This window comes from Rhinichthys klamathensis, unplaced genomic scaffold (genome assembly GCF_029890125.1).
Source record: "Rhinichthys klamathensis goyatoka isolate OS25496 unplaced genomic scaffold, OSU_Roscu_1.1 h1tg000095l_1, whole genome shotgun sequence".
Taxonomy (NCBI): domain Eukaryota; kingdom Metazoa; phylum Chordata; class Actinopteri; order Cypriniformes; family Leuciscidae; genus Rhinichthys; species Rhinichthys klamathensis.
This window is the reverse complement of record NW_026606634.1, coordinates 2326608-2340351: the sequence shown is the minus strand read 5'-3', so window position 1 is coordinate 2340351 and position 13744 is coordinate 2326608. Positions and strand designations below refer to the sequence as shown.

General features: G+C 40.0%; 1 protein-coding gene across 2 annotated transcripts in view; it reads left to right on the top strand.

The window, feature by feature from the left end:
- elmo2 (engulfment and cell motility 2) overlaps positions 1 to 13744 on the top strand; it is a 67322-nt gene that overhangs the window by 44314 nt on the left and 9264 nt on the right. For both annotated transcript variants that reach the window (XM_056252549.1, XM_056252548.1), the window contains 6 exons: positions 1551 to 1659; positions 1958 to 2094; positions 2470 to 2633; positions 3319 to 3431; positions 10868 to 10975; positions 13144 to 13226. In XM_056252549.1, the coding sequence (XP_056108524.1) occupies positions 1551 to 1659; positions 1958 to 2094; positions 2470 to 2633; positions 3319 to 3431; positions 10868 to 10975; positions 13144 to 13226 (714 nt within the window). The remainder of the gene's footprint in view (positions 1 to 1550; positions 1660 to 1957; positions 2095 to 2469; positions 2634 to 3318; positions 3432 to 10867; positions 10976 to 13143; positions 13227 to 13744) is intronic.

The window sequence follows — 13744 nt, the reverse complement described above, 5'->3', positions numbered from 1 at the left end:
TGTGCTTTGTACTATACATTTGTCCTTGACAACAGATATTGCCTAGTTGTTCAGATAAATTAGTATATGTTGATATGTATGTTCTCTGTTTATGTCATCTTGCTCTGTCCTCTGGTTCCGTCATCTATCTAGATGTCGTCTTGTTCTGTCATCTCTTTCTGTCGTCTTTACTTCAACTTTGTCAGTTGAGTAAAGTTGGCAATAAATTCACAGATTCGAAACTTCCCGGGTCAATAACTCATGAGCTAAACGTTGTTATACACAAATAACACATCGTTTTAATCATAGTAACGTAGACAAGCAGCTACAACCTAATTTTCCTCGAAACGATCTTCCCTTCGCAGTGGACAATACATTGATCTCTATGCGCCGGCTGAGAGACAGATCCAATCACTTCAGAAAAAACAGTCAATCACTTCACTGTCACACACTATAGTGTCACCAAATTCAGTTCACACACCACTGCTGTCCTGCTGGTTATACTACAACGCTTATTTTGTTTTTGCATATTTTTTATGATTTTTATTTATGACAAATATTTTCACTGTAATACACTGCATTGTTGCCAAATTCACTTCATACACCACTGCTCATTTTTGGCACAAACGGAACCCCATAATCTTTGCAGTATCATGCGCTTCCATTGATCACGAGAGTATAACAATAAACAGCTTCTCAATGAGTGGGATGTCAGATTGTGAGGTGGTGTGAGGATATTTGTCCTCATTTTGTGAGAGTGCAGACTGTGGAACAAGCACGAGTCCCAAACCAGGCACAGTAATCAATCCAAGGGTTAAAGGGATACTCCACCCAAAAATGAATCATTTACTCACCCTCAAGTTGTTGCAAACCTGTATGAGTTTCTTTCTTCTGCTGAACACAAAGGAAGATATTTTGAAAAACAATTGGAACTTTGGTACCATTGACTTCCATAGTATTTATCACTACTATGGAAGTCAATGGTGCCAAACAACCGTTTGGTTCCAATCGTTCTTCAAAATATCTTCCTTTGTGTTCAGCAGAAGAAAGAAACTCATACAGGTTTGCAACAACTTGAGGGTGAGTAAATGATGACAGAATTTTCATTTTTGGGTGGAGTATCCCTTTAAATCAAAACCACAAGACTAAACAGAAATGGGCAGAACAGACATTAGATTACTTTTTTATTTATTTTTTACAAACTGACCTAATGTCTAAATGTAGGAAAGCCAGAATCTTGTTTGCGAGCTTAAACTCAGGGGATTGATAAGATATAGCTTCAGAGTTCATGAAGTAATCCATGTGAATCGAAGTCGTCTGTAGACACGTGATCACTTTACATGATGGACTGATTTTAATTTAATAGCTTATCAAATAATGTTAGATCAAAACAAACAAATAACAGAAGATTATGACATACTAAGTTAAAATTATTACTTCAATTTCATAATTATGTGATGAAAAGTCGAAATAATGAACATTTTAGATTTTTCTTGTCATAATTCCTATTTTTTTTATTTCGTTTTAGTATGTCATATTTTTGACTGTTTGTCACATGGCCTGTGTTTCAGATAGTCCTGGAGAACAGCAGTCGAGAGGATAAACACGAGTGTCCGTTCGGGCGCTGTGCGATTGAGCTGACGCGTATGCTGTGCGATCTTCTACAGGTCGGAGAACTGCGTAAGTGTTCTGCGTGCCGTGTTATCTGTGCAATGTATTGTTATTTGCAAACTTCTTCTCCTTGTTTTACGAGATTTGAAAAGCGACTGAAAACCACTTCAGGTTGACTTTTCACTGGGGCCATTTTTTCATCACAGACTTATTTTAAATATTACGCGGGAAATAGAGATCCGATAATGTCCTGATGTTACATTTTTAGAAACAACAGCTGTTTCTGCAGTGTGTGTGTGTGTGTGTGTGATGTAGACGTAAAGAGAGGCCTGTGTAAATGTAACCATGAACTGGTTTGTCTCTGCAGCGAATGAAGGCTGTAACGACTTCCATCCGATGTTCTTCACACATGAGCGCGCCTGGGAAGAGTTCTTCTGTGTGTGTATTCAACTGCTCAACAAGACCTGGAAAGAGATGAGGGCCACTGCGGAAGATTTCAACAAGGTGAGTGTGTGTAGGTTTAGGGGTCGGGTTAGTGTGTGTGTGTGTGTGTGTGATGGGTAGGTTTAGGGGTTGGGTTAGTGTGAGTGTGAGTGTGAGTGATGGGTAGGTTAGTGTGAGTGTGTGAGTGTGTGTGAGTGTGTGTGTGATGGATAGGTTTAGGGGTCGGGTTAGTGTGTGTGTGTGTGTGTGTGTGTGTGTGTGTGTGATGGGTAGGTTTAGGGGTCGGGTTAGTGTATGTGTGTGTGTGTGTTTGTGTGTGTGATGGGTAGGGTTAGTGTAGGGGGACGGAATATACAGTTTATACAGTATAAAAACCATTACGCCTATCGAATATCCTCACAAGTATAGCAAAACAAACCTGTGTGTGTTTTTCAGGTGATGACAGTCGTGCGTGAGCAGATCACCAGAGCTCTGGCCATGAAGCCGCCGTCACTGGAGCAGCTGCGGGTGAAACTGCGCAGTTTGAGTTACTCTGAGATCCTGCGTCTGCGTCAGTCTGAGAGAATGAGCCAAGACGACTTCCAGTCGCCTCCCATAATGTGAGTTTAAGAAACTTCCAGTTGCCTCCCATAATGTGAGTCCCTTGAGATCCTCTGATGTGTGTGTGTGTGTGTGTGTGTTCTGTGTCCGTCAGTGAGAAGGCTTGAGATCCTCTGATGTGTGTGTGTGTTCTCTGTACGTCAGTCAGAAGGCTTGAGATCCTCTGATGTGTGTGTGTGTGTGTGTGTGTGTGTGTGTTTTCCGTGTCTGTCAGTGAGAAGGCTTGAGATCCTCTGATGTGTGTGTGTGTCTTCTGTGTCCGTCAGTGAGAAGGCTTGAAATCCTCTGATGTGTGTGTGTCTTCTGTGTCCGTCAGTGAGAAGGCTTGAAATCCTCTGATGTGTGTGTGTCTTCTGTGTCCGTCAGTGAGAAGGCTTGAAATCCTCTGATGTGTGTGTGTCTTCTGTGTCCGTCAGTGAGAAGGCTTGAAATCCTCTGATGTGTGTGTGTCTTCTGTGTCCGTCAGTGAGAAGGCTTGAAATCCTCTGATGTGTGTGTGGCTTATGTGTCCGTCAGTGAGAAGGCTTGAGATCCTCTGATGTGTGTGTGTGTCTTCTGTGTCCGTCAGTGAGAAGGCTTGAGATCCTCTGATGTGTGTGTGTGTGTGTGTTCTGTGTCCGTCAGTGAGAAGGCTTGAAATCCTCTGATGTGTGTGTGTATGTGTGTGTGTTCTGTGTCCATCAGTGAGCTCCGTGAGCGGATCCAGCCGGAGATCCTGGAGTTGATCAAACAGCAGAGACTGAACCGTCTGTGTGAGGGAAGCTGCTTCCGCAAACTCGGCAACAGACGAAGACAAGGTGAACCTCACTTCTGCTGACATCACTCATTAAAAGGGATAGTTCACCCAAAAATGAAAATTAGCCCATGATTTACTCACCCTGAAGTCATCCTGGTGTATATGACATTCTTCTTTCAGACGAATACAATCGGAGTTATATTAAATGTCCTGGCTCTTCCAAGCTTTATAAAAGTGCATCTATCCAACATAAAAGTCATTATTTAATTATGTTGGATGGATGAATGCACTTTTATGATGGATAGATGCACTTTTATCATGGGACTTAAAAAAATATATAGCCATTCACTGCCATTATAAAGCTCGGAAGAGCCAGGACTTTTTTTTTTTAAAGCTGCAGTCCGGCGTTTTTCCTCTTTGTCGCCATCTCTGTTCGAAATCTGCAATTGCAGTCATTCGCGGAATTATCAACTTTACGTGAGTTGTACTTCAACACCCTCGACACGGCACAGCGCGGATGAACACAGTGTTTGAGGAGAGTGTGAGGCTGTCAGTCACCGCGCCGGTGTGGATACTGGCATTCAGAATCACAGATTATTCTTTTTGGAAGTATGACCAACATATGAATTTTCACCGGAAAATGTCTGAACAAGAAAGAAACATCCACTTTTGTTCTGGTTCTGACATTGCAGTAAATCGCGCTGATTAAATCTAACAATCGCTTATAAGTTATCATTTCACGCAAAACCGTGCAAATTATATTTTGTTCTCAAATTGTTAAAGGTGCTATATGGAACTTTTCTTCTAAAATGAATCCTTTTTTTATTGCCTGTGTGTGAAGAGGTTGTAATCACACATTACAATGATCCACTTGTCAGGTTTTGCTATTACCTCTGAAGGCCAGTATTCCTATTTCTATGTGAAGTCTCCGGGTCGGATTTTCTGCGAAATCCATCGGATGTGACGTGCATGCGCGCTCCCGAGGCTCTCTCCTTTTTATATACACTCTATGCGACGGCACTGCAGCTGACGACATGGAGTCTGATAACACCAACAAACGACCTGCCTCCAGCGCAACACACACTCCAACACAAACGCCACATAAATATAAAAAACAAAACAAAAATGTATCTGCTGAAGCTCATCAGGCCAAACGTGAATCGGATCGACTTAGGACGAAAACACGGATCAATATCAGCAGAGCGTTTGAATTATGGAGATATTCAAACGCTCTATTTTTATTGTGATAAATTACAAGTTTTCAGATTTGCTGAAATAAATAATGTTAAACTGTAATGAAATAGCAAGGTAAACTACAACATACATGAGATATGAAATGAATACAAAAGACTGTTCCAGGATAACAAAAAGTAGGTGCTTTAGGATGTAACTTTTATTTTATGTACTAGATCTACTGTCTAACGTCACTCATCCCACTACTATCATATTGTTTATAATACACATTTCCAGACACGTTCAGTACAGTAATGTTACTTCCTACGATCTTACTGTTACACTGAAATTGTTCAGTCTAGTTCACCTATTTCGTTATCATATTATACATTCACCTATGTTGACATTGCTGATTGTGAAAGACACGAATAGTTAGTGAAATGCCTTATGATAGATAACATCACATGTCGGCTAAATGCAGTCAATGTAACGTTATCATGGTACGAGCATGGAGCATTAGTTCAATGTCAAGCTGATAAAAGTAGCCTATTATTGTAACGTTGCAGTGGGAGTTTACATGAGTTTCCAGCATGTTGTGTGATGGTTTCTCCAGTGTGTTGAAAGTCTCGGTGTGGCCGGTACCATGAGTGTTCGCTCTTGTAAAAATTGGTCGCAATCTGAAACATCACGATAGAGGCCGCTAAAAAATACATATAGCACCTTTAATGTTAACATCGTAAGCAAGCATTGCGTGACTACATGTAATGTCCTTCCGATATTATCCTTCTTTTCGCATGGGTCCGGTTGCAGTCTCTTTTTTTCTGTAGCCACTCCGAAGTCCGAACGAAGTCTTTTGCGTTTTACAGCGGGTGAATCTGTTGTCACTGGTGATTGTCGTTTGAACCTTTCTGGATCCACCATCAAATTGATAAGTTTAATTATATCAAGTGCTGTGAGAAAAGGCTATAAATCTCCACCTCCAGCATCCTCACATGCAATATAGCTTATACTAGCCGAGACTCTTCTTTATGTGTACAGATGTGTGTGTACAGATGTGTGTGTACACATGTGACATAATGACGCAAAGACATGCTCGAATCTCCCGTGGAAATCCACCAGTACCACTGGAATTAAATCATTATTACAAGCTTACCGCTTTGAATCGAGCTAAGGCAAGCAGATAGTTTTGAACACTGGCTGGTTATGTATTTTCTCAAATATGTATTTTGGACCATTTTTAACCCAAAAAAAGCGACGGACTGCAGCTTTAACTCTGATTGTATTCGTCTGACAGAAGAGTGTCATATACACCTAGGATTACTTGAGGGCGAGTAAATCATGGGCTAATTTTCATTTTTTGGTGAACTGTCCCTTTAACCCTCTGGGGACCAAGGTGTTTTTGGGGTCCTTGAGATGTTTTGACATGCCCTGACATTTGTGCTTTTTCAGTTGCTTATAAACATATTAATGGCACAGGTGAAATTACACTCTATTTAGCACAAACGGGGCTAACATAATATGTGAGCAACATGTATGTACATGTTTGTATCTTTGAGAGAATATTGTTTATGCATGGTTATTGAAAAAACTAAAAATTAAAGTTTCTGAAATAAAGCCACAAAACACATACTAAATATGTGTCCACAAGACTTTTGACTAATGGAAGTTGTGGCCTAGAGTTGAGAATGATCTGAAAATCATCCTTTCTAATCATTCACATAACACAATAGATTGTTTTAAATTGTGAAAAACATTTTTTTGTTAGCCAAGGTAATATGCGAATGGGGGTGAACGGCCCAACCCCATTGTGAATAATTAGGTGGTTGAGAAGACAAAGACGACCCGCATATTACAGTATTTCTGAATTGCTAAAACACTACAATCCATTTGCAAAACCAAAGTTGCAAGTGTAAAAACCACTTTATTGATTGAATCACACAGTTTGCAGAACTTTAAACACTTCTCATGTGGTTAGACACAACTAGCAAATCGGAATCACTCTTTGTGCAAAACTGTAAACACATTGTCATTCACAAAGCACATGTAGCATTGTGGTGCACTTCAACTCAGAATGCACAACCCAGCCCTCAAAAGTGAAACACAAGCAACACACTGTTGTCATCGGTAACACACAGGCACTCAAAATTGAACACATCTGTTTCAAATCAGTAATGGATATATCTGGATATAAAGCCATGTCAAATCCAAATGGCATGTGTGATTTTCACAATGGAGGGCATGAGAGAAGGAGGAAGTGGAAGTGGAAGAGGAAGAGGAGGAGGAGGAAGAGACAGAGGAGGAGGAAGAGATGGAGGAGGAGGAAGAGGAAGAGACAGAGGAGGAGGAAGAACAAGAGCCATCATTTCTAATGAAATTAGAGAAACAATCATACACCATGTTCTGGTTCATGGAATGAGGGAAGCAGGACCCCGAATTATTTCAACCAAATATAAGCAGGTTCTCTGTGGCCTCCGTTGTCAGGACATTCTGAGAAGAGAACAGGAAAGTGTACTATCATTTGTGCTCCCTCAAACTTACAGTACAGTATGTACAGTTGTGGAACGTCTCAGTAAATTACTGTAACATATCTAAAAAAATTGGCCCTTTTCTTGCAGTATTACATTCAAACTAATAGTAGTATTACATAAAAATACAGTTTTTGCCCGTTGCTTGAACACATTTTGCCAAACTTCGCTCATTTCGCCAAAACTCTACACACAAGTAAACATGACACAACACTGGGAAATATACCATTCACATCTGTGTCAAATTGAAACTCTGCTATCAAAACCTAACATTCCTTTGTCAAAATGTAACTCTGATGACAAAATGACACATACTTGCATCATATGCATACACTTTCAGATCAGGGGGAACACACTAGTCTACTTTATATAAAACACTGCAGTCTTTGATTTTCACTGTGTATTCAGAAGGCATATTTTCAGGAGCCACATTTTCAAACAACCAAAAAAGCAAATAGGCCTACTCAATATTGTACATTGCAGCACTGTACATTACAGTAACATAAATTCAGATAAAGCAAAAAAATGTATATAATAATAGAAAAAACACTACTGTAAACACAGAAAATCATGGCAATTGTGGATACGTGGGCTCATGGATCCCGCCGTCTGTTGGGGTCTGGCCACAGGACCTCATCGACATCGCAAGCAATGTCTTCTCCCGCTAGGTACCGGGGAAAAAATCCCCTTGCATGTCGAAACCATCCATGGATTGCTGTCACCTGAATGTCACCGCAGGCCTTTTCCATTGCCTGCAGAAGAGGAATGTGGGCATGTGGTTGGCGGTCATATACACGCCATCTCCAAGCCGAAAGAATTCCTCTATAGGGTTTAAAAATGATGAGTAAGGGGGCAAGTATACCACTTCAAATTGATTGTGGTTGGTGAACCAGGCCTGGACCAGAGCAACCACAAATTGTCATCGGTTTGCTTCTTTTTCTTACATTACTTTACTGTATATACTGTATCATCCACTGTACTGAAACATCTCAATATACTGTAAGTAATCATGGCAGGGGCGTAGCACAAGATCCCGGGCCCTATGTATAGGCAGTCCTGATGGCCCCCATGTTCCAAATAAAATATATTCCAGACTTTTCCAGACAGAAGGGCCCTCTCTCCCCTTGGGGCCCTGGTAATCAGTACTGGTTTTACCCCCAGTCCGACGCCCCTGAATCATGGTATGTTTCACAAAAACTACCACTTTGGCTGCAAAAGGAGCATTAGCACCCTGCAATACCCTGTACACGTGATGTGGTAATGTGATATACAGTCCAGTGCTGTAAATACCATCTGAGTAGAGTAGAAGGTAGAGAGGTGAAGACACCTGTTTTCTAGTCGGAATGTTCTTATTACAGATGCCACTGTGAAGCGGCTTAGATGTGGGTGGACTCTCTGCCCAGCTTCCCTCATAGTCAGGCCATGGTTGATGACATGGTCCACCAAAGTTGCTCTTATATCATCAGAAATAGGGGTCCGTGCATGGCCTCTTCGACCTTGACCTTGACCTTGACCTTGACCACCACCACCTCCTCCTCCTCCACCTCCTCCTCCTCCTCCTCCTCCTCCTCCTCCTCCTCCTCCTCCTCCTCCTCCTCCTCTTTTTGTAGCTGGCTGATTGGTGTTCAGTTTTGCAAGTAAGTGCCTTCAGGTGTGTATTTGAGTGGTTTCAATAACCCGATGTGTTTTGTATTTTGGATACATGTGTTTTCCAAATGGCACCCTGAGATTTCGTTTTTGAACGAAGTGTCTTATGTATGAAATAGAGTGTAGTATGCAGGACCAAGTGTGTTGCATAAAGGAGTAAGTGTGTTGCAGAATTACAACTAGAGTGCAAAGCAGCGCTTTTGTTTAAGGTATGGGTACATGTGTTTCAGGTATGGAAACAAAAGCTTCAAGTTGTGTTACTTTAGTCTAAGCATGGGTCTATAGTGTTCAAGCAACGGGCAAAAACTGTAATAGTTTTTTATGTATTGTACATATTTGGTGACATTTCAATTTACATAAAAATAATAGTATTTTATGTATTGTACATATTTGGTGACATTTCAATGCATTAGGCCTGTCTGTACAATTCTAACAAGAGGTTTTATTTGCTAGAATTGAAAGACTGCCACATGCCGGTGGAAGGAGAGGTATGTTCTCACAACAGCAGGAGACCATTATTGTCAATATGGTCCTTTATTTGAGAGAAATTTGATTCCAAAACATTGCTTGCTATCGATCTGCTGCATATTTTGTTTGTGACTACATTTATATGTGTGCAGGATTGTGCAAGTACTTCATAATAAATATAATTTTCCCCCTGCTCTGCCCTGAGTGCAGTGTTTTGCATTTATCTCTGTAGTGTGTAATGACTGCTGTGTAGTGTTTATGCATAGTTAGTTGCATACATATGCATACATAGTTCTGAAGCAATTGTTTGATATAGCAAGACAAGTCAAAGGTTTTGACAGTGTAGCTTAAGTTTGGAGATTTGTGTTTAAGGTTTTGAGAAAGCGAGAGAAACATTAAAAAAATGTGTTTTAGCAATTCAGAAATACTGTAATCAGCCTTTCATTCAGGTGTGTCACACAAGAAAGAATGCAAGGACAATATATACACACACACACACACACACACACACACATACATACATACATATACATATATATATATATAAAATCAAAATATAAATGAAAGTCAAAAGCACATTTTTAGTCATACCTGGAAACAAATCCTGTTCAAATAGGTTATATGGGCCATTCTACAGAATTGGTTCAAAGTTAGAGTTGGAAACATCTTGAAAAGAGAATTTTTCCATAAATGTCTTAGTAGGCCAATACATTGTATCATACATATTTCAAAGTTACGGATTCATTATTTTGATATAGCTTGCATTGGAACAAACACTATTCTTAGTTGATTAGTTTATTGACAAAACATACTATATATTTAACATATGAGCAGAAACTGCTAACAAAAGCTTATTTGATGTCTATTTTAGAGTTAAAACTTTATAATCTATCCAAAACTAGTCACACACACACACACACACACACACACACACACACACACACACACACACACACAGAAACATGATTCAAATTTAAACAGTAGGCTATTTTTGCGTTTACAGACACTAACGTTATTATATATCGCGATTAGAACAAAGCACAAGAATAAAACACTTACAGCTAAGCTCGCTCCTCGAAGTGAAAATAAACCAGCACTTGTTCTGAGGTAGGTAAATGTCCCAGGACTATTCCTCACAGCCGCGCAAGACGACAGTACATTAATCTGACTAAATAAAGTGTGTTTACAGAGTTTATATGGGCGTTTACACGTCTCAATGTGTTGCTTCAGATCATTAGCGTTTGAGTAGCGCGCGCTCTCCGTGGGCGTGTCACATTAGCGGAATAATGAGATGCGAGAACGATAATGAGAACGGCTGACACCTCTCTCTTTTTATATAGATTACATAAACAGGGAATATTTATTTTAGTTTTAAGTTTTGTTTAAGTTTAGAGACGTGCTCCAGAAAAAAAGTTCACGGACACGGAGAGGCAGAACGCACACCCTGTTTATTTTCTTTATATTACAAAAGCACAATATTTTATTTCAATTGTAGGTGGGCACATAAAAAAGTAGACATTTAACAGTTTTTTTTATATGTTTCATAACTCTGTATGACCAGAAATGATGGAGTAGTTTAAGTCTATTTTTCTGCTATGTGAAAAAAATCTGCCAAAACGCACGGGTGCGTTCTTGGTCCCCAGAGGGTTAATGTGTTTGCCTGATGATCTTTATTTCCTCTCAGAGAAGTTCTGGTTCTGCCGTCTGTCGTTGAATCACAAGGTCCTTCACTATGGAGATCTGGACGAGTCTCCGCAGGGCGAAGTGGCGTTCGAACTGCTCACCGATAAGAGTGAGTCCATACACAAGCACTCAGTGTTATTAGCATGTGCTGAACAGTGAATGAAGGTAAAATGATGCCATGGAGAATCGCATGCACAGGGTAAGATTTGTGAAAGTGTACATAAGATTGCAAGTGTAAATTTTGCGAGAGAAGATTTGTAAAGGTGTAAATCGCCTTTCAAGTTTAACCCCTTAAGTGTCACCATAGCATCACATATTTAAAACAGTAATATCCTATACTAAACCTAAACTAATATTGACAAACTACACTCAACTAAAGGATTATTAGGAACACCTGTTCAATTTCTCATTAATGCAATTATCTAATCAACCAATCACATGGCAGTTGCTTCAATGCATTTAGGGGTGTGGTCCTGGTCAAGACAATCTCCTGAACTCCAAACTGAATGTCAGAATGGGAAAGAAAGGTGATTTAAGCAATTTTGAGCGTGGCATGCTTGTTGGTGCCTGACGGGCCGGTCTGAGTATTTCACAATCTGCTCAGTTACTGGGATTTTCACGCACAACCATTTCTAGGGTTTACAAAGAATGGTGTAAAAAGGGAAGAACATCCAGTATGTGGCAGTCCTGTGGGCGAAAATGCCTTGTTGATGCTAGAGGTCAGAGGAGAATGGGCCGACTGATTCAAGCTGATAGAAGAGCAACTTTGACTGAAATAACCACTCGTTACAACCGAGGTATGCAGCAAAGCATCTGTGAAGCCACAACACGCACAACCTTGAGGCGGATGGGCTACAACAGCAGAAGACCCCACCGGGTACCACTCATCTCCACTACAAATAGGAAAAAGAGGCTACAATTTGCAAGAGCTCACCAAAATTGGACACTTGAAGACTGGAAAAATGTTGCCTGGTCTGATGAGTCTCGATTTCGGTTGAGACATTCAGATGGTAGAGTCAGAATTTGGCGTAAACAGAATGAGAACATGGATCCATCATGCCTTGTTACCACTGTGCAGGCTGGTGGTGGTGTAATGGTGTGGGGGATGTTTTCTTGGCACACTTTAGGCCCCTTAGTGCCAATTGGACATCGTTTAAATGCCACGGCCTACCTGAGCATTGTTTCTGACCATGTCCATCCCTTTATGGCCACCATGTACCCATCCTCTGATGGCTACTTCAAGCAGGAGAATGCACCATGTCACAAAGCTCGAATCATTTCAAACTGGGTTCTTGAACATGACAATGAGTTCACTGTACTAAAATGGCCCCCACAGTCACCAGATCTCAACCCAATGGAGCATCTTTGGGATGTGGTGGAACGGGAGCTTCGTGCCCTGGATGTGCATCCCACAAATCTCCATCAACTGCAAGATGCTATCCTATCAATATGGGCCAACATTTCTAAAGAATGCTTTCAGCACCTTGTTGAATCAATGCCACGTAGAATTAAGGCAGTTCTGAAGGTGAAAGGGGGTCAAACACAGTATTAGTATGGTGTTCCTAATAATCCTTTAGGTGAGTGTAAATATCATTTGAAAGCTTACAATCTGTAGTTTTCATATCTGGTGATTGATTTTCAAAATAATGTCAATTTGCTATCAATTAACTATCAATTTGCAACAAGAATATTTTCATACTCCTAAGACCTTTATTTTGAAATAGCGATGAACATGAAAATCATGAAAGAATGGTAGAAACCTCAGTTTGTTTTCATGCCAAGAGTTCAAAAGATAACATCCATTAAATTGTTTTTGAAAAAAAAAGGTCTGAAAATGTTTTAAATATAAAGAAAAAAATTATAGTTCACCATTTGTGATGCTGCGGTGAGCTATAACGCACATGCGTGTTCTTTTTATGTGATTATTGAGGTTGAATTCATATCAAAATATGCCAAACTTCCCTTACTGCTTCTGAATAGGATGCCTACTTCATAAATTGTATGAAAATTGTGGAAATAATGGTGAAAAAAATATTTGCAGCATTTTACTGTTATTCGTAAGTGTAATTCATGTACTGTGAAGCTGCAGCTTCATGCAAAGGCAAAATAAATATGATATGCACTTTTGGTACGTTTTTTTTCCGGCAAAATATATAAATTGAATTTACGCTTGCTACCTTATGATCACTTTCCCAAATCTTACCTTGTGCATGCGATTCTTTATGGCATCATTATACCTTCATAACAGTGAACTAAAGCTCTGTCGTTGTCACACAGTTCCCGTGTCGGATATGAAAGCCGTTCTGACCGGGAAAGACTGTCCACACATGAAGGAGAAGAGCGCGCTCAAACAGAACAAGGTCAGAGCTTTATCTTCATCCTCCAGCGCACGATTGAACACAACTGTGTTTTGAGTGTTTCACAGGATTTCACAGCACATTACCAGGCTTTATTTTCACAGAACAATTTACAACAGCTCCTCATTATTACATTTATGAAACAAATACAGTATGTCAAGAGACATGGCAGAGTCTGGTCAAGGTTTTTCTCCCTCTTTAGGAATTGTTTGGTTTATCTAGAATGTTTTGCTAATGTTCCCATTAAGTTATAAAAAGCATTATTTCTGAATGTTCTCTGAACGTCCAAAACATCCAGTTTTTTAAATGTCTCCCGGTAGTCAATAATTTTATCCCTTAAAACTCATCTTTGATCACCAAAATTACATATTTAAATGTTTTTTCCTTGGAAAAAAATCTTCATGCCTTAAAATATCTTGAATGTAACTCCACACCCTTGCCTCATTTAGTATGCACGGTTCTATGAATATGCAAATGAGCCCCGCCTCCACGCACTCACTCAGCTCAGAGATCCACTGGTT